The sequence below is a fragment of the Mastomys coucha genome, unplaced genomic scaffold, assembly GCF_008632895.1.
Source record: "Mastomys coucha isolate ucsf_1 unplaced genomic scaffold, UCSF_Mcou_1 pScaffold12, whole genome shotgun sequence".
NCBI classification, from domain to species: domain Eukaryota; kingdom Metazoa; phylum Chordata; class Mammalia; order Rodentia; family Muridae; genus Mastomys; species Mastomys coucha.
In genome coordinates this window covers 36,398,337-36,421,612 of record NW_022196894.1, presented here as the reverse complement: position 1 = coordinate 36,421,612, position 23,276 = coordinate 36,398,337, and the positions used below count along the sequence as shown (strand labels likewise).

General features: G+C 42.3%; 1 protein-coding gene across 2 annotated transcripts in view; it reads right to left on the bottom strand.

Annotated features, from left to right (window-relative positions):
• Positions 1 to 310: 310 nt before the first annotated feature.
• The window catches only part of Cd80 (CD80 molecule), a 36,397-nt gene continuing 13,431 nt past the window's right edge, over positions 311 to 23,276 (bottom strand). For both annotated transcript variants that reach the window (XM_031363863.1, XM_031363864.1), the window contains exons 3-7: positions 19,546 to 19,863; positions 16,097 to 16,378; positions 12,679 to 12,792; positions 10,817 to 10,913; positions 311 to 2,142 (exon numbers count right to left, since the gene is read on the bottom strand). In XM_031363863.1, coding sequence (XP_031219723.1) covers positions 10,819 to 10,913; positions 12,679 to 12,792; positions 16,097 to 16,378; positions 19,546 to 19,863 — 809 coding nt within the window. In that variant the 3' untranslated portion in view covers positions 311 to 2,142; positions 10,817 to 10,818. The remainder of the gene's footprint in view (positions 2,143 to 10,816; positions 10,914 to 12,678; positions 12,793 to 16,096; positions 16,379 to 19,545; positions 19,864 to 23,276) is intronic.

Below are 23,276 nucleotides of genomic sequence, written 5' to 3'. Positions count from 1 at the left end.
TTTCCCTGGGGAGATGATAGAGCAGAACTAGTGGAACTATGCGTCCATCAGGAGTAACTGCTTTCTGCCTGGCTGGGGACGTTCCCACAGTTTGGGTGGCTACAAAAGTCTTCTGTGTTGGTAAGGGAGAGAGTGTGTGTGTGATTTTTTTTTTTTCCAGCCAAAATGTTAACACAGTGCCTATATCATAATAAATATAGTGCCTCTGCACTGGTATATTGGCATAGTGAATTATGTGTTAGAACCATACTCCTAAATTATGTCTCTTATAATTACCTCACTTATAAATTGACAAATTAGCAAATATCCATTCTGTTCATTGTTTTATTCATAATAACATGAGCAAAATCTTTAAAATTTATAAAACTAAAGAGTTGTTTTTAAAAATAATTTTACTTTACCATAGAAAAATACCTGAGTAATAAAACCAAGGTATAACTCTAAAAAACAACTAACGCTTATCAAATGTAGCAATCAATAATTTAATATAACTTACTTTTCTAAATACCTCCTTCAGTTGATCCTTTTTTGGTTACTAATCCTTTTTTGAGGTCTCTTGCTCAGCCTAGTCATCATTAAGTCTGACTAAATGAAGCAGCTCCCTCCCCACTCGCTTTTCTTTGTCATTGCTTTCAGTGTCTTGTTAGCTTTTTGTCAGTCCACCACTTTGTTTTCTTTAGTGACTTGGTTCTGAGAGCACCCACATAAAAATGGACCTGTTTGTTGGACAGTACAACAGACTCTGGCTCCATTGAGAAGTTTGGGTGCCTTTTGATGTCCAACTCCAAATTCAGACAAGAATATCTGATTGTCTTTACTTAAGTTCACTGCTGGCCTAGTAGGCTGTGGATTACAGAAAAGGGGACCTTCAGTATAGACGCAGCAGTTGGCTATTTCTTGTTTTCCCTTCCTTCGGGGGACAGGGTCTTACTATCTAGTCCATGTTACCTGGAGTTCAGTCTTCCTGCCTCAGCATCCTCAGTGCTGACATTAGAGGCGTGTGCTACTGTGTCTGATGGACATTTTATTTTTCAGTTTCACTGTAGCAGATCTATAGCAAAGAGCAAAAGCCACTTCCAGGGATCTGAGGAAGTTTTGTGTAAGGCTAGTGTATCACTTAAGTTGTTTATGTGAGGACAGATTATTACTTATTAAATAATCTCATTTTAAATGAGAACTATATCAAGTATTATGCAAAAGGGCAAAGTTGCCTAAAGACATTGCAAGTCCAATATGAACTAGTAAGTTACGAACTGTGCCTCCAACTTGACTTTTGCTTTGAAGTATGAAAGCCATACATCTTAGATGACAAAAGCAATTAATTTTGGTTGATTCTATTTTCTCTTGAGGAAATGAAAGGATGAAAAGGAAAATACCTGGAAAATGCTGGCTGAAAATTACCAGCATTTTTATTACCCTCAAATGGGTATACATACCAATATGTTTCCTACAAATTACGCTAGGGCCAGTAGGCCTTAAAAAAACAAACAAACAGACAAAATAGAAGCTAGTCAAATACTGCCAGTAAGCAATATTCTGAGCTCTGTCTGTACTAACAAAGCCTTTTGCTTATTAAAAGCATTTTAAATGAGCCTGTCTGTGAGTTCAGAGCTTGGAAGTCTAACTGATACATGTTAAGAGTGGTAGAGCCAGGAAATCTGGATCTGACTCACCTTCATAATTCAGGTTCCCTCCGGGAATCTCAGTGTTTTCATCGGAACAGCTATTGTTCTGCTTTGTGCAGTAGCTCACTCCTGGAATTCTAGCACTCAGGAAACTGGTGCAGGAGAATTGATGCATGCTTGAATCCTGCCTCGGCCACAGAGCAATTCTTTTTCAGTGTGGGCAACAAGGTAAAACCCTATCTTAAGACACTGAGAGTGTGTGTGTGTCTGTGAAGGAGGAGGAGGGGGTGCTGGCAGATGTGCAAGTCTTCCCTAATATCCCTACCAAAGAATTCGGTCTCTAAACTACTTTCTCAGAGTCAGCAGAACTATTGTGGTAGGCATTACATTCCTCTCAGTGCTTCTGCAAACCACTGGAGAGGCTGCACCTGGAGAGCACGTTTGCAGGACATGGTTGGGTAGTGCTAGGTTTCTGAAGACGTTTGCAGAAGAGGTCAGTTGCAAATGTAGGTGAAACCTGAGGAAATAAAAGAAAGAAAGGAATGTTTCAACTCTAATTTTTGCAAGAGAGAAAAATACTAAGCTTTAAATGTTGAGGCCAACTATATTTAACTTGAGGTAGCATAATATTAATCTTGATAACTAAAGAATACTAAAATAGCCTAATTTTTATTATATGAAATGTAGTAACTATTCACCAAGCAAATGTTTATTAAGTACCAGGTACACCAAACAACCACATGTTGTTTAGTCTAGATGATTGTTTAGTCTAGATGATCTACTGTGTGGGTGGTAAAGATCTTAGATATGGTTGCTTTTGTTTACAAGCTTGTAGTCTGGAAAAGGATATGACACAGGACACCCGAAAATAAACCCAAATAGTATGTGATGTACTAAAGTAGATAAATGGAGCTGCATGATCTCAACAAGATGACACAAAAGGCATTATGGAGAAAGTTAGATTTGTGACTTGGTTCTGAAGTATGGCAGACTGGCCAGAATACAGCTAGGTGTAAGTTAGGGAAACTCTTCATCACAGAAATGAAAGAGAGGAACACTGTGGAAAGGTGTTCCAAGGAGTAATGTGTTTAAATGAAAAGGAAATAGGAAGGGAATTTGAGACTGCTTTGGCAAACATGCAGCTAGGCCACTGTGGGACAGAGCAGTAGTAGTCATCATCTAAATTGATTATTGGTTCGTTTTTCACCTGTATGACGACTGTAGATGTGATGCTCTCCCAAAGGCTCTTATGTTAAAGGCTTGGTTGCCAGTGGGCAGGCTTGTGAGAAGCCAAGGAACTCTGAGGAGTTTGTCATAGTCCTACTATGATGGCATTGCTGGAGATGGTGATAAGTAGGAAATGGGGCCAAATTGGAGGAAGCAGTTTACTGGGGACCATGGCCTGGAGAGATGTTTCCTCCTACCTGAAGAGAGCTGCTCTGTCTCACTGTACTCTCACTATGATGTTCTGCCTCACCACAGACCCACAATAGTGGAAACAACCAACTCTAATACAAAGAGATCAGTCACACCACTCAACCTCTGAGAACCATAAAAGGAGATAGACAGAGCTTACACACACATTATTTTTATAAGATGAAATAGTAACCCTGCAAAAACAATAGAACATTATTTATCAATTTCTATACTTTTTGTTTAGTTTTCAACACAAGATCTCACTATTATAATCCTGCCTGTCCTAGAATTCACTATGTAGACCAGGCTGGCCTTGAACCTACGGAGATCCTCCTGAGTGCTGGCATCACAGCTGTGTACCACCATATTCAGTTCAGCCTCAGATTTCAAAGTTCCATTGTTCTCTTTCATAAAAGACTGGAGTTTTAGGGAATACAAAGTTGATACGTATTATCTGCAATTTTCACAGAAGTTAATGCTACATTCACTCCATTAACTGAAAGAGCATTTAGGACTTGAGCAGTAAAGTGACGTACTTTATGTGTCGTTATAGGACTAAATCCAAATCTTAATTTTTTCTTCATTCTTTGGTATCTAGTTATTTCAAATGAAGTGACTGGAAACCATGTCATGAGGAATGATGAGGAGAGATGTAGATATGTTAACTGTAGAGTCAGAAGCTTTGGAGCTTCTGCAGGCCCTGGGTCTCTTCTGAGTTTCTGGATGGGAAAATGACATGACAGGATAATTTTAAATGAGATTTGGCCCAGTGATTTATCAGCAGCTTGAGTCATTAAGAAAGAGAGAACTCAAAGATAGTGTATTTGTACAGGTAACCCAAAGTTGTGTTCATCAGTAGTGAGAGATGCCAGGAAAAGTGGGCATTCAGATCAGGGTCTCGGCCAAATGTCAGTCGCTTCAGGAACTCAGAGGAGTGTGTCTTTGTTTTTGTTTTGTTTTTAGTTTTTTTGTTTGTTTTTTGTTTTTGTTTTGTTTTGTTTTTTTCAAGACAGGGTTTCTCTGTGTAGCCCTGGCTGTCCTGGAACTCACTCTGTAGATCAGGCTGGCCTCCAACTCAGAAATCTGCCTCCCAAGTACTGGGATTAAAGGTGTGCACCACCACCGCCCAGCGCCAGAGGAGTGTCTTATAGCAGAAGATACTGAACTAGCCGACAAGGAGGGTGTCTTAGTTTTGGGTTTTATTGCTGTGAAGAGACACCATAAACCAAAGCAACTTTTTAAAAAAAAAAAACAAAAAATTTTTATTGATTCTTTGTGAGTTTCACATCATGTACCCCAGTCCCACTCATCTTCCCATCCCCCCATATCTGCCCTCTGTCCTTGCAACCTCACCCTCGGAGTAATAAACACACACACACACAATTAAAAGCATAGAAAACGTCTTGTCATGGAAGCTGTAGTGTGTTGGTAGCAGTGTGCTTCACAGCATACCCTTCAGTCCATACATCTTCACTTGCGAATGTTCATTGCAATGAGTGGTCCGGCTCAAGGCCTCTGACTTCCGTGACACCATCAATAATGGATCATCCCCAGGACTCCTCCCAGTTACCCTGTTGTTGCCCTGTGTCATGGAGATCCTGCAGCTTTGGGTCAGCAGGACTGCTGCCCCTTTCACATGTCCCAACAGTTCACAGATGATGTAGATTTAGGAGCATGCCAACTCAAAGCCCTGGATCTGGGCCAGGGCGGTAGCTGACCTGGTCAGCCCATCAGCTCCAGCTAGGCCACCCAGTGCTACCTACCATTGGCATGAGAGCTCTCCCACTCTCATGTCAGCTCACTTGCACTCACACCTCCAGAACCAGCTCCACTGTGCTGCCCAGACAAGATGCAGGACCCACTCTCCCAAGTGTTGCAGCTGGCAAGGGGCTGAGCTAGCTCTTCTCTCCCACACTCAGGGCTGGCTCGCCTGTGCCTTTACCATCAGGGCCAGCTTCAGTGTGTTGCCCAGGCAAAGTGTAGAGTCTGCTCACCCAAATTAGGAGTAGGGCTAGCTTTCCTTCTCTCATGACACTGGGGCCAGCTCTTTCAACTACTTGCCTGGAGAAGGGAAAGGGGGGCAGAGGGCATCACCCCTGTGCCCAGGGCCACCTCATGGCACACACATGGTAAGGCCAGCCCTCTGGAGCTCACCCCCTCGGAACTGGCTCACTTGTGCTCCCGCCACCAGGTGAGAGGAGTGAGACAGGCTGACTCCATGACGTGCTTCAAACTGGCAGTCCAGAAGACTAGGGCTAGATTTATTTCCCGTAACTGTGCAAGCCCAGGTAAGTCAGTTACAGGGGCTAGGGGTGGGGGAACAACACCAGGCCGCGGGCAGTCAATCAGAAACTGCTCCTCCATCATAAGCTGCCCTGCCACCTGGCCTGAGGCAAGGGCAATGAGTCAGTAACAATTTCCAAGCTTCCTCACAATAATTTCTAGCCCCCTGCCCTGCCCCCTCCACCCCAGCAATGGTTCTGGAATGTCCCTAGAGCCCCACGCAATCCCAAAGACTCCCACACCATTAGAGATTATGCCAACCAATTAAAATAAAGGTCACCTATCCCTCCCTGGAACTCCCCTAATATGCTATAAATTGGGCCTTCAAGTGCAGCTGAGTGTCTCCCTCTTGACAGGTAGTAGACCACCACATGGTGAACTGCAGAATAAAATGCTCTTTACTTTTGCATACTATTTGAGTCTGGGGTATCATTCTTCAGCGAATCATAGATGTTTACATTTGGGGTCTCAACCAGGATTCACTCGAGACCCCCAACCCAAATAGTGGAGTATCTTTCCAGTTGGTAAATCCAGGCACCCAGTTGTCTTTTGTCTTGTCCATCTCTGTGTTTCTGTTTCTGGTATAATCTGGATGCCGAGAGGAACAAAGCAGATTCATACTTTGTCACCTGGCGAGGGGCAACGGAGGATGCTTCCAAAGCTCTATCAGAAGCAGAACTTGCTAGTTCTCATCCGATTTCTGAACCAGCTGTGGGTCTGTGGGTCTCTTATGCGCAGGGAGGACGACTGTCTGAGACAGCCTTTCGGTTTGTTTTTGTTCTCCAGGGAAAGTCCTTCTGTTTCTGTCTGTGTGTGTATTCTGTTTGTGCTTTTTTGTCTCTCGTACAAATTTTTCTTTAACACCTAGGATGGGACAGGCACAAAGCACCCCACTGGGCTTGATCCTCAACTATTTTAGGGACTTTTTTGCCTTGGGCAGAAGTCTCAGGTCTGGTTGTTTGTCCCTGCAAACTAACCATCTTCTGCAGGAATGAATGGCCCGCCTACAAAACAGGCTGGCCTGAGGAGGAAGTGCTTATCTACCCATCATTTACAGGGTTGAAGGCTGTAGTTAATGAGACCAGGGGCCACCACATGGTGGCTCCTAACCATCTGTAATGGGATCCGATGCCCTCTTCTGATGTGTGTCTGAAGACAACTACAGTGCACTCATGTAAATAAAAATAAATAAATCTTTTAAAAAAGAAAAGAAAAGCCTTACTAGAGGTGCCAGCCCTGGCCCTCTCAGACATTCACAAACCTCCCCACCTGCATGTGGATAAGAAAGAGAAGATAGGACTGGAGAGATGGTTCAGTGGGTAAGAGCACCGACTGCTCTTCTGAAGGTCCTGAGTTCAAATCCCAGCAACCACATGGTGGCTCACAACCATCTGTAATGAGATCTGATGCCCTCTTCTGGTGTGTCTGAAGACAGCTACAGTGTAGTCATTTATAATAATAAATAGATTAAAAAACAAAACAAAACACTGAGACCCGATCTTGAGACTAACAATGTTCTTAAAAAAAAGAAAGAAAGAAAGAAAGAAAGAGAAGATAACAAAGAGAGTGCTCATCCAAACTTTGAGACCTTGAATAAGACTTATGGCTTATTTATCTAAGGAGCTGGACCTGGTGGCCCAAGAATGGCCAGCCTGCCTCCAGATCATAGCTGCCACTGCCCTGCTAGTCAAGGATGCTGACAGAATAAACATGGGGCAAGAACTTATCACCACCACCACCACCCCCATGCCATGGAGTGGACCCTCAAGAATCCACCCAGCTGGTGGCTGTCCAACACCAGACTAGTCCACTTTCAGGCTCTACTTTTGAATCCCCCACACATAAAATATAACCCATCATTTGCCCTAAACCCAGCCACACTGCTATCTGACCCATCCTCAGACATGCAGCATGATTGCTCTATAGTTCTGGGGCATGTCCAGAACATCAGGCCAGACTTGACTGACATACCCTGGCCAGACATGGAATGTATCTACTTCACGGATGGGAGCAGCTTCATCCAGAATGGAATCAGGTATGCAGGGGCAGCAGTAGGGTACTTAGACACTGTTGTTTGGGCAAATGCTTTACCACCAGGAACTTCAGCCCAGAAAGCTGAACTAAAAGCTCTAACTGAGGCTTTACAACTGACAAAAGGGGCCATAACTAACATCTACACCAACAACAGGTATATATGCCTTGGCTATGGCTCATATACATGGGTCCATGTACCAAGAGAGGGGATTATTGACTGCTGAAGGAAAAAGCATAAAAAAACAAAAAACAAAAAAAAACCCTTCCTTTATTAGAGGCACTATAGCTTCCTCTCAAAGTGGCCATAATTCATTGCCCCAGGCAGCAAAAGGGACATCAGAAGTAGCCTAAGGAAACAGTCTAGCTGATAAAGCCACGAGGGAGGCTGCCCAAGCTTCTCACTGCCAACATCTTGATAGCTTTGATGCCCCATCTCCCTGTGCTTCCAGCTATCCCTGAATATACTGCTGAAGACAAACAAGATCAGGTGAAATGTTAAAGACTTTACAGAAGAGCTGCAACGACCTTGCCAGCAAATTCATGGCAACTGACAAGAAGGCAGGTTAGACCTACCAGTAAGATGTGGGGACTAAGACTTTATATCTCTGCTTATGATCCAGGACTCCTATTTACTGTCCAACTGCTCCAACGTTGCCTTAAGAGACCCATGGTCCTCTAAGGCCTCAACAAGGTATGAGTGAGGCTAAACCAGTCATGCCCCCTAACCTCTGCCTCTGCCCACCATCACTCTCTCATCAGGACCCACCACCCCCCCTTTCACTCCAGTGAAGTCTCACTTCATCTAATCAACTACTTCCTAAAACCCTTTCATATCCTGTATTACCCACTTCATCACCCACATCAGGACCCCTGCAGTTATCAGAAGCCACTTTCCAGCCTCTTAACTCCTCATTCCTGGACTTAACACAGGACTGTTGTTTATGCTTAAATGCTCAGACCCCTTACTCTGAAGGAATAGCTATCCCTAGAGACTATTCACATACTACAGATGGTATTCAATATAGATGACAACAACCAGACAGAGATACACTGACCCTACAATCAATAACAGGACAGGGACTCTATGTCCCCATGTTCTCTAGTGGTAATAAGAACCACGGACATCAACAATGACCTCTACCACTGCATAGCCATGGAGCCAGGTATGGCCCTTACTGGCAACATAGTCAAGGACTGTAGCTGTTTGTATTACGAATCCTAATTATGTTCCCCAAAAAACTGCTTACACAGCGTATATGCACGTAGCTTCTGCGAACCTGCTCCCCAATTGGTTCTAACTGGTAAATAAAGATGCCAACAGTCAATAGCTGGGGAGGACAGACAGAAGCGGGCTTTTAGGATTCCCAGGGTTGGGACCTGGCAGAGAGGGAGAAAGAAGAGATCTGTCAGGCTAGGAGAGTGTGGAGGAGAGGAGAGATGCCATGCCTGAGGAGAGTGCAGGACAGAGAGGCATAACCAAACGCCATGTGAAGGAGTCAGCCCAGAGGGCGCCCAAGCAGGTCTAGATCGGCCAAGATAGAACATAGAATTTAGTAAGTAGTAACTCGGGAATAAGCACATGGAGATTAGGCAGTGGCCCAGCTATTGTGCAGCTTATGGCATATTAAAATATAAGGGCTGTGTGTGTGTGTGTCTTTCATTCAAGAACATAAACCATTGAGGTGGGTAGCAGACACGCCACTGGGATTTATTTGAAAGGGCAAGAAGGGGTATATGGGAGGATTTTTTAGGAAGGAAAAAGAAGGAGGAAATGATGCTATTATAATCTAAAAACAATCAAATAACTAAAAACAAAAATGAAACCAAGACACATTCTTCTTATTCCAAAAGAGGAGAACCAGGATACAATTACAATCAGATCAAAGCAGAACCAGAGGTCCACAGTAAAAACACTCGGCGTTCAGTGTTATGGACTCTCTCAGGATCTTCTGAGCTCCAAGGGGCTTGAGGAGCTCTATCTCCACTCTCTGCAGCACACGAAGCATATCGGATAGGTTCAAGCCAGCTTCGCTCTACTCCTGCTACTGTCCTTGGTCATTCCGTGGTGCATGGTGCTGGGATCTCCGTTATCTGAGGTCATTGCTGCAACTGAGCCTTCGCCTTCGCAAGTGGCCTCTCACAATGCCAAGCCTCAGCTGCTCTCCATGACTCCTTCATGCTTCCAAAACCAGTCCCCCATATGGGAGACTACCAAGTTCTGCTACCAGCTTGAGATCCAATCTTGACCCCTCTCCCCCCACAACCCCCATGGACCATAGCATCTGTGTGCTGAGCCCAGGGAGATGCTTCTCCATAGATTTCAGCTCAGTTATACTGGTTTCTTAATCACAGTTGATTTTTCAGCTCCAACTAACCAGAATCAATTGTCCCAGGATAGCAAAGGTTTCATTGTAGTGATGATGAGCTTTTGTTAATCACAGCTGACTCTTAAGCCCCAGCAGGCCAGAGACCACATATTCTTAACACAAATAACACACATACACACACACACACACACACACACACACACACACACACACATACACACACCCTGTAAAATGTACGAGAGACCCATATACTTCCTTTGAAATTTCACAATTCAGGCCTTCGTCATTTGAATTTATCTCACAGGTCTTATTTTCCAAGCTCCACAGAACATTCCATTTAGGACTGAACATTAAGCATCAATGGCTTTTCCAGAGTTTTAAACACAGACACAAACTTTCCCCAAACAGCATGGTCAGGTTTGTCAGTATGACACCCCACTCCTACTACCAATTTCTGTCCTAGTTAGGTTTCTGTTACTGTGATAAAGGCAATTTGGGGGAGGAAAAGGTTTACGTCACTTTATAGGGTATAATCCCCATCACTGAGGTAAATCAGAGGAGAGGCTCAAGTAAGAAACAAAACCAGAACAGAGAATGCTACTTACTAACTTGTTCCCCATCATTTGCTCAGTACTCTCTTTTTATTTAATGTTTATATTATTATTGTTTTTACATCCCAACCATAGTTTCCCTCCCTCCTCTCTTCCCAGACCCTCTCCCCCACTTTTCCTCTGCCTCCACCCCATCCACTCTCCCTCCCTTTCTGTTCAGAAAAGGGCAGGTCTCCCACAGACATCAACCAAACATGGCATATCAAGTTGTAGTAAGACTAGGCACCTCTCATTAACAGCTCTTTTTCGTATACCACCCAGGATCACTTGCCCCTGCCCAGGGCTAGCACCACACATAGTGGTCTCGACCTTTCCACATCAGCCATCAATCTAGCAAATGGCCAGCAAACTCACCCATAGGCAACCTGATGGAAAGAAATCCTCATTTAAGGTTTTGTCTTCCCAGTTAACTCTATCTCATGTCAAGTTGTCCCAAAGATTAACTAGCACAGCGCTGAAAGGACGATTGAACCACATAATACCATGTATCCCACATAGCTAAAGGAAGGCAGATGGCTACCTTCAGATAGTCTGTTCAGCTGATGCTTCTGCAGGTGCTATGTAAATGATGTTGTTTGTTTCTCTGCTTGCCTCATTTCTTCTTCTGAAACAGCTTCCTTGAAGATAAACAAATTATAAAAACAGATGAAGAGCCCATAAATCATCATCATCATCACACACACACACACACACACACACACACACACACACACACACACCCCTGATTTCCAGTGACATTTGGTAATTCCTAAAAGACTTTTTGTTCTTATTGCTGTTTGTTGAAAGAGGCTGAGAAAGTGGAGGAACACCCTTTATATTCTAGAATACTACTGTAACCAAGTATTATTTGGTCCAGCAATGTCAACACTAGTAGTGGTGAGCATGATAGACACAGAACCGGAGAGTGAGACTAGTAATTCGTACTAGAAACACTATGAGTCCACTAAGTTTTGTATCCTACCCTACAGCATAGTGTTATGGGGTCCTCTTGGATCCAATACAACTCAAAACACCAAGTGAGTGCAGAAAAGAAAATTTCATTGTAACCAAGCCACTACTGATGGGTCAAGGATGCAGAACAGACCCGGGAGCTTAACTGCAACCCTGGGACAGAAGGCTATAGAGCTTTTAAGCATCAAAACCACAAGCCATAATCATCCATGCCAAGCACATTTTCCAGCAATCATGATTCAGGGATAGGGGTCTTTCCTAGGAACATTTATTTGTGGTACATGGATTTTGTTCTTATTAGTTGGTTTGTTCAACTGTGGTAAGGTGGTTTGCCCAGCATTCATGTCCCAACTTGCCAACCAAGATGTCGCTCATTTAGGGAGGTCTTGGGAACTTAAACTTTCTTTGACTCCCTATTCAAAATGGACTTCAGTTTTATTCAAAATGACTCCATTTTGGTTCCTTCTTACAATAGTATCTGGGATATCTGAATTTTAACCTTTTGATTTTGGATGCTGAAGGTTATGAAGTTATAAAGAAGGCTATAAAGCAGATGTTGGTCTTCTAATTTTATTTGCTCAGTGTATGTGACTCTTAAGTCTAGTTGATCGCTTCAGGGTGATTATGACCATAGGTCTAAAATAGAAATCTCTGTTTTGGTCAGTTGCAGAGACTAAGGGCAGGCTGTGTCTAAGTCCTCAAATTTTAAAACCCATAGTGTCCTAGAAATCTCTTCTAACCAACTACTCCATCTTTGATACAAAAGTGCATTTTGGGGAAACGAGGATTGGTAAAAAACCACTTACGGCATCTAACTCAAGTCTTAATGACCTCTTCCAAAAAAAAGGCTCTTCCTTAAAACCTTGCCATCCAGATACAAAGATTAGAGAATGTCAACAGTAGAGATATTTTCAAAGTAGTCAGCAATCATTGGTGTCTCCAAGAATATAGAAAGTCATGGGAAACTGACAGGATTAATCGCAGGGACATCCTTCCTTTTTAAGACAGGGTCTTGTCACAGCCTCAAAGTTTCTCTGTAACGCAGTCTAGTTTCTAGCTTTCTGTTCTCCTGTTTCAGTCTCATGGGTGCAGAGATTAGAGATGTGTGTCACTCTAGTTAGCTCTCAGACTGGATCTTAAGAGCAACGACTTCTTGTCTTTGGAATTTGAATGTCTAGAAGAATGCTAGGCATACAGTAGGGATCAAGGATATATATATTATATATATATACATTATATATATATATATATATATATATATATATATATATATATTAACAATGAATGGACAGAACATGATGAGAACAGTTTAAAAAAAAAGCATCTAAAGTTGCTGTAGATTTACTGCAAATATGAGCAGAGACCAGACGGATATACTGAAGATAAAACTTACTTATGGTGTCTGATCATGATAATAAAACTAGTACTTACTGTTCTTGCAGAAGATGAAGAATATGGAGATGATGACTACTGTTGTTGTTGCTGTACCCAATCCTGCCATGATAGGCATAATTGTGTTATTGGTATAAGGAGGGGCTTCTGGAGCTGTGGAAAGAAAATAATCAGTTGTGGTGTGCTTCCTGCTGTTGGGTTCCCATCCTACACCTCTTCAGTATGTGCCTGTGGAGAACCTTTTACTTTGCCAGATCATCTCATGGACACACAATTGATAGCATTCCCTTGCACTATTCTATATCTAATGATATAGATATGGCACATGAAAAGGGGTAACTTGAATTTTTGCACCAACTGAGCTAACTTGGAGTGAGAAAAGATTCTACAGAGAAACCATAAAAGCTAACTTGTCTTCTTGCCTCATTTCTGTGGCTGATATGACCAGGCCTTACTGATGTCATAATCTAGATACACCTACTTCTTTCTCTTCTAGCTCTATTGTGCCTCCTCCCGTTCTCCTGCATGTTCTCCTCACATCCTCCACCGTCACTCATTCTCCACACAGAAGCTGCCTTAAGGTTCAGGAGGTGCTCCATATTCTCTTCAAGATGGATTGATTGATTATTTTCCTTCCAGGCTTAAGGTTTAGGAGGATTGGGAGAACTAAGAATGACTAAGAATTGGTATTCAGGGATCATCCTGGAGATCACTTTTGTAGGCTAGCTTCTGATGAACTTCTGAACTCATGAGGAGCAAAAGAGGGATCTAAAGACTGCTGAGGCAGGAGGAGAAGAAGGTTGGTGTGTGCTGCTGCCATCCAGTCCTCACTGGGGCAACCGCTATGTCATTTGGTTTTCAATCTTTCTGGGAATAGTAACACCTGAAGAAAGGATGGGGATACCATTTGACAGGAATATTAGCAACGCTGCCTCTCTGGCTTCTCTGGAATGGCTTACCAGAAATTATTGAACACTAACTCATTTTCAATTTTCCCCGTTACCAAGCCTCCTGGATGAAGTTTGGCTTTCAGCTTATTTGGACATTTGGCACCATGGACTCCCTTGTCCTTGGCTTCTGTGATGCACACTCCTGTCTCAGTTGGTTATTCTCATCTTTCTTTGCTGGCGCTGCTTCCTCTCCTCAGTGTCGAACTGTCATTGTTTCTGTAGTGTTTGTGTGGTTATGCTCTGCCTTTAGCATCTAACCTGTACCCAAAGCTTGACATGCCGTCTCATTTCTGAATTTGAACATTCCATGTCTTGTCTCATTTCTGGACCCCCAGATGTATCATAGATCCAACTGCTGACAAAATGGTTGGAAGCCAGCTGATGAAAACTAAATTGACTGTTTTCTTTTTCTTTCTTTTTTTTTTTAACATTTATTTATTTTTAGTTTATGTGTATGGGTTTTGCCTGCATGTATGTCTGGGCACAACAGGGCAGAAGAGGGCATCAGATTTCTCTGGGACTGGAGTTCCAGGTGATTGCTAGCCACCACGTAAGTGCTGGAAATCAAAGACAATTTCTCTGGAAGAATAGCCCTTGCTCCTAACTGCTGAGCCAGTTCTTTCAGCCTCACTGTGTTCTTAAAGCACATCATCTACTGCCCACATGTACCACTGCAGTGAGTGGCACCTATAGCCACCTAAGCAAGCGTGACACATCCTCCTTGTTCCCACCTCCCAGTGAGCTTCCGTGGACTTCCTATCGTCTATCAGAAGGCTCCCAATTCTAAGCCCCACCTCCATTATCTGCCTGAGTTTGGATCTTTCTTACCTGCCGCCTACTAAGCTCCAAACTCATCTCATAAATGATCACTTGTCTTAACTCTTACTCCAAATGATGATGGTTGTCTGGTTAGTGAGATTTGTAGCTTTCCTTAAAAACTCTACATTTACAAAAACAGACTCCATAAGTAGGCAGAGCAACCAAGCCTGGGCCAAGTCTGACCTGCCTTCTGTTTTAAAAAATAAAGTTCTAAATGGGACACAGTAGCTCATTACTCTAGTCTCAGAAATAAGGAGGCCGAAGTTGGAAGATTATGAGGCTACATAAGGCCATCCTGGGCTACATAAGGAGACACCATGTATGCACATATTTGTGTGCACAGCAACAGAGTCTGTATGACCCGAGAAGTCTAGAGTACTACCTGAATTTTTTTTCTAAAAAAGTTCCAGCAACTTTTGCCCTAAATTTCACATTACAAAACAGCATCCAAAGTAAACTATATTCAAGCTATGAATACATATTAAGCTCAACATAAACCCCACCTTTTAAAAATAACATAGAATTCACTAGTGATAGAGCTATAAAGTAAAAATAGACCCTGAATTAAGAGACTATTTTCACATTATGAGCCAACACATTTTAAAATAAAATATTAGAAAACATAAAACATGATTGAGATTTGAGTTTTGAGTGTTGAAATCATGCCAAGACAATTTAGTTTATGTTGGGGACCAATGTTTTCAGGAAATTTTCTTATTACTTACAAAGGAAAATAGTTAAAAGATTCAATCTCAGATCTGGAAGAGAAAAATCACACACTAGACTGAACATGTAAGCCACCCTAACTATCTCAACTATAAATAAAGAGGCAGGCATAAACTGGCCACAGTGCATATTTAATGCATGTGTACCAAAGACTGTCATACAGTATTGCTTCTGTACTGTGCACATAGATGTCCTTAGGATGGGGCTAAGATTGGAAGAGAGTCCCAAGTGCACTTCTGTATACTCAGCCATTCAAATTCGATGTGCATTTCGGGTATCTGAGTTCTGTGATAACCTGCCATTATTATAAAAAGAATTTCTTCGTCTTGTGTTTTTTTCACTTTTAGAGAAAGGGAATTTTACAAGCTTACTATCTATACAGTAAATTATTGACTCAAAATGACCTATTTTTTCACCCTGGGCATTATTCTCAAAGACTTTTATCATATAACTTTACTGTTTTTTTACTCTGGATGAACCAGTAGGTGGGATCAAACCTAGAGCTTTGGGTGTGCTGAGCTAGTGCTCTGCCCATACCCAGATTCAACCAGTAGTTCTAAAAACAAAAATCCATCCCAAAGAAGCCAACGTTTTTGGTACCATGGGGACCACTAGGAACAGGTAACCTAAAGCAAAATGCCCAAGTAGGGGTTGGGGGAGAGAAGGACAAAATTTTGTGCTTTCAAAAAAGACAACATTACATAAATTGCAAAATGCCTACAGAGGGTTAGCAGGGCTTAGGCCTGCCTATAAAAGTTAGAGTATTTACTAAAATAAAATAAAATTAGTCTTGCAGTATCACTATTACACTTATCCAGTGATGTAAATCCTAATCACGCATCCTGTATGTCTAAAACGATAACATTACCATCAAAATCAATACGTTCCATTCTGAAGTGGAGCTGTTGGGTTATACTCGTAGGTCCTATCTAGTAGGCACTTTCCAGCGTAAGGTTGCTTACGTTTTTCCCAGATGAAGCTCTCTGACACGTGAGCATCTCCATATTCAATGAAACACTCAATAGTGTGGTTGTATGTTGCATTGAAATCTAGCTGGCTACTGATGGTATACAGTTTAGACTCAGGATCCTGGGAAACTGTCGTATTGATGCCGTTTAGTTCTCTTCCGTTTTCCAACCAGGAGAGCCGAGGCTTTGGGAAACCCCCGGAAACGAAGCATGTAATCCTTTTAGTGTCGGTGGATGGATTTCCAGACTCAGTGATATTGGGGGTAGGGAAGTCAACTAGAGAAAGAACAAGCATACAGTTAGACACGGGTACAGGTCTGTGTGCTTAGGTATATGTTAAATAAATTGTCAAGGTTCAGTGAGACTAACAAAATAAGGTTGCATTTGCAAGACTCCATAAGTCATTATTAGTAAAAGAGCTGCTTTGAACTGAACACGTCGGTAGGAGCGCAGAGAAATGGGTTTGTGTGGGAAATATTGATGTAATGCTTGCGATTGTAAGAGGAGAAAAGAAGGCTGACAATATTTATCGAGTGCCTCCTAGTTATTTCTGGAAATCATTCTCTTTATGATTTCCTTAGGACATTAGACTCAGGTTTAAAAGGGCCATGGACCAAAGTGTGGTAGGACAGGCTGAGACAGAAAGATTGCTTGAACTCTACAAGTTTGGGACCAGTCTGGAATATAGAGTGAAGACTCTGTTAGAAAATAAAAAAACTAGGCAGAGTGGTGCAGGCCTTTAGTCCCAGCACTGAGGAGGCTGAGGCAGGTGGATTTCTATGACTAAAGCCAGCCTGGTTTACATAGCAAGTTTCAGGCTAGCCAAAGCTTATAGTGAGAACTTGTCTCAAAAAAAAAAAAAAAGATAGATAGATAGATAGATAGATAGATAGATAGATAGATAGATAGAATAGCACAAACATGAAGCGATTGATGTCTATAATCTTGTAAATAAGTAGATTTGGGGAACTCACAACCCTGTGGCAGAACTGACATCTGCAGTCACATTTCCCAACACCAGAACCCATCCTCGCTTTCTCCTCTCTCATCCCTCCCTTTCCTCCTGATACTAGAAGAACACCTGTGGCTCCTTTTTTCTGTTTATTTAGTAAGGAACATGTGTGAAGCCACCCTTCAACCTGAGAACCAGAAAGCAGACATTAGCCCACACATGCCCACTCACATGGTCATGCCTCTCCTGAACCTCTCGTTCTCAGCACTCATGCATCACCTTAAGTCCATGTTCAATACTCCCTTGCTTCTTAAAAAGTAAGGTTAGCTGAGCGTGGTGGACCCCACCTGTAGGCAGATGTACTTAGGAGGAGTGTGAGGTCAGCCTGGGCTATCTAATGTGTTCGAAGCCACCCTGGGTTTCAGAGTAAGGCTCTTTCTCATTTTCTAAAAAAAAAAAAAAAAAAAAAAAGGCTTGTACTCAGATAAAACTATACAATATTAAATCTGTAATCATAGCCAGTACATTTTATTAATTCCTACTCTGACATTTTAAGGGACAAGGAGGCTTCTTGGAGTTGATTTCATTTGAATATTTGACCTCCAGTAAGATACTAAAGTAGACTTAGAGTCAAGTGTGGAAACCCCCTACCACTTGTTTCTTAAGCCTCGGACTTTAGGGATTTAACTCCTCCCCTCTCCTGTGACAATCAATTCCTCCACTCCAGTCCACATACTGAGCTTTTGTTATGGAAGTCTGAGTACCACAGAGCTTGTCTAAGCAGAGGTCAGTGGCTATCAAGAGAGGCTTTTAAGCTGAGATTTGCCTTGTGACAGTGGACCACTTCCTTGTTTTTTAGTCTTAGTTTGTAGATGGGTTAATAATCCGTGCATTCAAGGGCTGAAGGGTTGAAATGACACCATTACTAGACATCACTTGGCACGGAGCCTGACACACAGGATTATATTTAGGTAGATGTTCTCATTTAAGCCACACTGTCAAGGAAAGCTTCTAAAAACGCCCAGGGAGAGCAGGAGAAATGAGAGAAGAATACAGTGGGTAGTTTCCAGGAAAGGGAAAACGCTGAATTTGGTTACAGAGGAAGTCATTGTAAACAACAACAACAAAAATTCCTTGGTGGTGAATCTCTGTGCGTTTGAGGCTAGACTCCAAGCCAGTTAAGGCTACAAAGTGAGACCCTATCTCAAAAAAACAAAACTAAAACAAAGGGGAAATAAAAAAAAAATGAGCCTTGTTCCTAAATAAAGTTTGATGTGTTCCTGAGCTATTTATAGTTGGCATTATTATTTTCTACTTATTACCTTAATACCACTCAATTGAATTACTACTCAGATGGTCAACATAAAAATGTTACTTTTGTTTCTTCTAACCAGACATCACAGGGTTTTTAACCTGGGGTAACAAATCTGCCGACCTAATGTTCTCAGTCACAACTCATGTTTGTTCGTTTCTGTGCTTCTTTTCTAAGAAATGGTTAGCTCAGTAAGAGCCACCTTTTCCTGTCTGACTGAGCTTACAGCAGCCTCAACTTTTTTCCCTAACCCTTCTGCAAGGGAAAAAAGTTTAGAGGAACTACTTTGAAGGTCTTGCAAGACTGAATTATCTAAAGATTAGCCCTTTGGAACTAAAGAGATGGCTCAGCAGTCAAGTACATACTCTTAAAAGCTCACTCTTGGCCGGGCAGTGCACATGCCTTTAATCCCAGCACTTGGGAGGCAGAGGCAGGCGGATTTCTGAGTTCGCGAGGCCAGCCTGGTCTACAGAGTGAGTTCCAGGACAACCAGAGCTATACAGAAAAACCCTGTCTCGAAATATCAAAAAAAAAAAAAAAAAAAAAAAAAAAAAAAAAAAAAGCGCACTCATTCTTGCAGAACACACAAGTTTGTTCACCAGCACTCATATTGGGTGGCTCATAATTGCCTATAACTCTAGCTCCTGGGGAAATCCAATACCTTCTTGTGGCTGTTGTGGCTGCTGTGAACATATACATTGTTAAAACAAAGTAAATCTCTCAAAAAAAGACTGGCTCTTTATATCTCAGATGACTCACTTTTAGTGGAGAAGGGTAAGTATATGGTATGAACAAAGGCAGGAATGCAAATTACTCAGAAAAGTGAAAAATATGTGACCTAATTAACTTGTTACCCACAATAAGATAGGCACTTCTCAAGTACAGGTCACAGTACAGCCACTTCATATCACGGTTATGCTCCTGTGTGTCAGAAGGCATTACATTACAGGCCATTATAGTGCCTGGGATGGTTACTGTCACTTTGGATGATCCCAACTACAAGAAAACTGCATTGATAGAGGTTTCCACCTTGACCAATCAGTTGTTCTGTAGAACTAGAGACTCAACCCTCAGATATGAAGTGAGACGTGTCCTTCTCTGCTAAAAGTGTCACCCCCATCAATAGACATGCTCCCTTAAGGATATTATGAAATCAGTAAACCAGAGAATCTTACCAACCTTTGATGAAGAGCGACATAGAAGCCAAGTGTTTAACTTCAAAACCTCCTCTTTCATACTTTTGAACTACACATTTGTATGTACCCATATCTGAAAGGAGCAGGCCAAGGATGACGAGAGAGTGGGTAGTGTTGTCATATAAAGTCCGGTTCTTATACTCGGGCCACACCTTTAGTACCCCAGCGATGACAGACAGCACCATTTTGTCATCTTTTTGCCAGTAGATTCTCATTAGGGACTCCTCTTCAGGAGGAAAGTTGTAACCACAGGACAGCGATGCCTTTTCTTTCACTGACTTGGACACTTGGTCAACAACACCTAAGAAGAGACAAGTAAGAAAAGAGTTTATCTTTAACGAACAACCAAACTCTTATGAGCTATAAAGTGACTAACCATGACGCATGAAGCTAGAACTTCTTTCTCTCTTTCTTTCTTTCTCTCTCTCTCTCTCTTTCTTTCTTTCTTTCTTTCTTTCTTTCTTTCTGGCCCCAACACATGTTTGTTGTTGTTTGTTTGTTTGTTTGTTTGTTTTAGGTCGTTCTTAGAGATCAGGTCTCTCTATGTAGCTCTGGTTATCTTGGAACTTGCTGATCAGGCTTAGACCAGGCTGACCTCAAACTCACAAGATCCTCCGACTAGGATGGGGAATATACCTAGAGGGGGCCCCCCACCTGCTCAGAGAAGAAGGGGAAGGGAAGGTGGGGAAAGATTGTGGAAGGGGGTGACCAGGAGGGGGGCAATGAGTGGGATGCAAAGTGAATAAGTAAAAAAATAAAAAGAACCACATATAACCACATATATGCTGGATACTTATAATCCTAGCACTTTGGAGATAGGAGAATAGCTTGTCCTACACTGGGAGGCCCTGACTCAAAACACCAAAGGCTGAGGATTTAGCTCAATGGTAGGGCACATGCATATCATATGCAAGGTCCTGAGTTTGATGGTCAACATAGAAAGAAGTGCATCAGGTTTACTCTTTTGACCGTCTTTAAGTTTACAGTGTAGAAATATCTTCACGTTGTTATGAGAGACAGACCTCTGGAGATGTTGGTATGTGTCATGGATCTCCACACCCATTAAACAACCACCTTGCTCTCTGTTTCCCTCACCCCTGAAGATGCCACTCCGCTGCTTGCCTCGGTGAGTCTGACTACTTCAAAATACACTGACCTTCTTGTGGTTGGCCTGTTTATTTAATATTACATCTTTAAGGTTTGTTAATCTTGTGTTATATGACAAGAATTCCTTGCTGTGTGATATGACAGTCACAAATAATCTGTTTCTTTGTCTACTATTATCTATCTATCCATCTATGTGTATGTATGTGTATATACATATATATTTTTCCAATTTGAATGTTGTATAACCACACACGACACACACACACACACACATACAATTTATCTTCCCATCTGCTGACAGACATCTGAGCTGCTTCCCCTGCTTGTCTAATTTTGGATAATTGGGATAGTGGATGATATTGCTGTGAACATGGCTCTGCAGATGGCTCTTTATAACCCTGATAACCCTCCACGTAGATGTTTTCACAAAGTAGAACTTCTATTTTCACCTTTTGAAAACATCTTATGTTATTTTCCATAGAGGTTGCACTTCCAGTGCTTTTGAGAAGGAGCTAGAAGCCCACTGATTAGAAAGCTAGATACAATTGAATGAAACAAACAAACAAACAAACAACTTGGTTCTGCAATAATCAAGACATACCATTGAAATCAGATTCATCAACTAAGCATTATAAAACAGTCCAGACCCCTGTATTTTCTGAGGGTTTTCCAATGACAAGCAGGACTTAGCATTAATATAAACCTTCTCTCAACTCAGGTAGGTTTTGGTCCTATTCCAGGCTAGCCTTGAACTATGTAGATGAGGGTGACTTCCTGTTCTTACCTCCTGAGTCCTGGGATTATAAGCAAACACCATCATGCCTGGAGTCCTATTGCTTCTTATATGCACTATTGAACATATTGATACCCCGAAGATAAAATAACCTTGACCAAAATTCCCGAGAATATGTCACCATTTGCTCACAGCCCACGCACCACAGCCTACCACACCCTTCCTTCTGGTTTCCTTTGTGTCATTCGTTGAATGGAATCAATTGCAAGTTGATCTATTCTGCCTAGCTCTGAGGTAGAAGTCATAGTGCTTTACAGCTGTCTTGGCTGGGACTCTGAGATGTTTAAGAAGCTTGCAGCAAAGGGGACTATGACTCCATGCCCTGTGACTCTCCATCATGAAGGAATAAAGGAGGCGGAGAAGAGAAAATATAAATTCAAAAGAGGGCCATATTAAATAAGATATACAACAGAACGTCCTTATTCTTGGAGTCTACATTTGTTAATTTTCCTATTCTCCGAAATCATTTACAGTTTATTTGGGGTATGGCAGGATCTTGGTATGGGGCTCTGGTTGGCCTCAAACTGATAGCAATTCTTTGGCTTCAACCTCTTAAATACTAGGATTATAGAAATATACCATCATGCACAGCTCCAAAATTTATAAACAACCCAGAATCAATACTTGTAGGACTGTAGACATGGGGAGAACAGCTATACACATGAATGCCTGACATATCCAACAGAGGTAAAGTATGGCGCTCTGCCCTCTTGCTTTAGTTTTTATACTGCAACGAGGATCCTTCTGTCTCATTTCAGTGTCCTTAGTCCTGTACTCGTCAGATAACACAACTCTGAAGTCCTACCCAAGGGGACTCTCCTCCTCATTTCTTCTACAGCTCTTTCCTCATGTTGTGCATGCGTACACACACATACAACACACACACACACACACACACACACACACACACACTATCTTAAATACCTATTACTATATTGGCAAATAAACTGCCGTTTTTCTACCATATAGTTAAGCATCCTTGAATGGGGACATCACTACAAAGAGTTGTCCCAAATCTTCCTCCCTCCTCCCTCCTCTCTCTCTTTTCAACTTCATATAACAAACATTCTAAACCTCTAGAGAAGCACCTACTCATTTTACATACCCATCAAAAGGCCTGTGGACCAAGAGCCACAGACAGGACACCACAGAAGTGGGATGGTCCTCCAGTCCCATGAGAAGGCAGATGGCTTTTAAAGAGACCCCAGTGAAATGACCAAGGCAGGTTAAATAATCTGCTGAGCCCCAGAGGGACACGGAGGACTAAGCTGAGGCCTGTGGCATCTGAGAGGCACTACCAGAATTGTTTTATTTTACAGATGAGAAAACTAAGTCAAGCAAAAGACACCATCCCAGTTCTACACATGTATTTCTTTCTGGCCCAGACTTTAAAGGCCACTCTCTGTTTAGTGCCCTAATCATTAGTGTTAGTCATCAGCTTGACAGAATCTAGAATCACCTGAGACAGCTGTGTTGGCTCCCAAAGAAACTCAGGGCAAATGGCTACCTGTGGGGCCTACTTGTCATCCATGCTGACTATCCCGATCTCTCAGTATTGCAAGTACCTGTTACAAAGTCCTGGCTCCTCCCAGCACTTCTCACCCCTCTCACCCTACCCTAAACCTCTCCAGCTCCTGGGCTGGGCTTCTCTTCCCCAGCTTCTGATTCCTTATAACCCAGCCATTTCAGCCATTTCAGTTCTCTTGGTCCTCTGCTCCTCTCTCCATCTCTTTGTTTTTCTCCCTCTCCTGGTCTCTCTCTGTCTCTCTGTCTCTCTGTCTCTCTGTCTCTCTGTCTCTCTGTCTCTCTGTCTC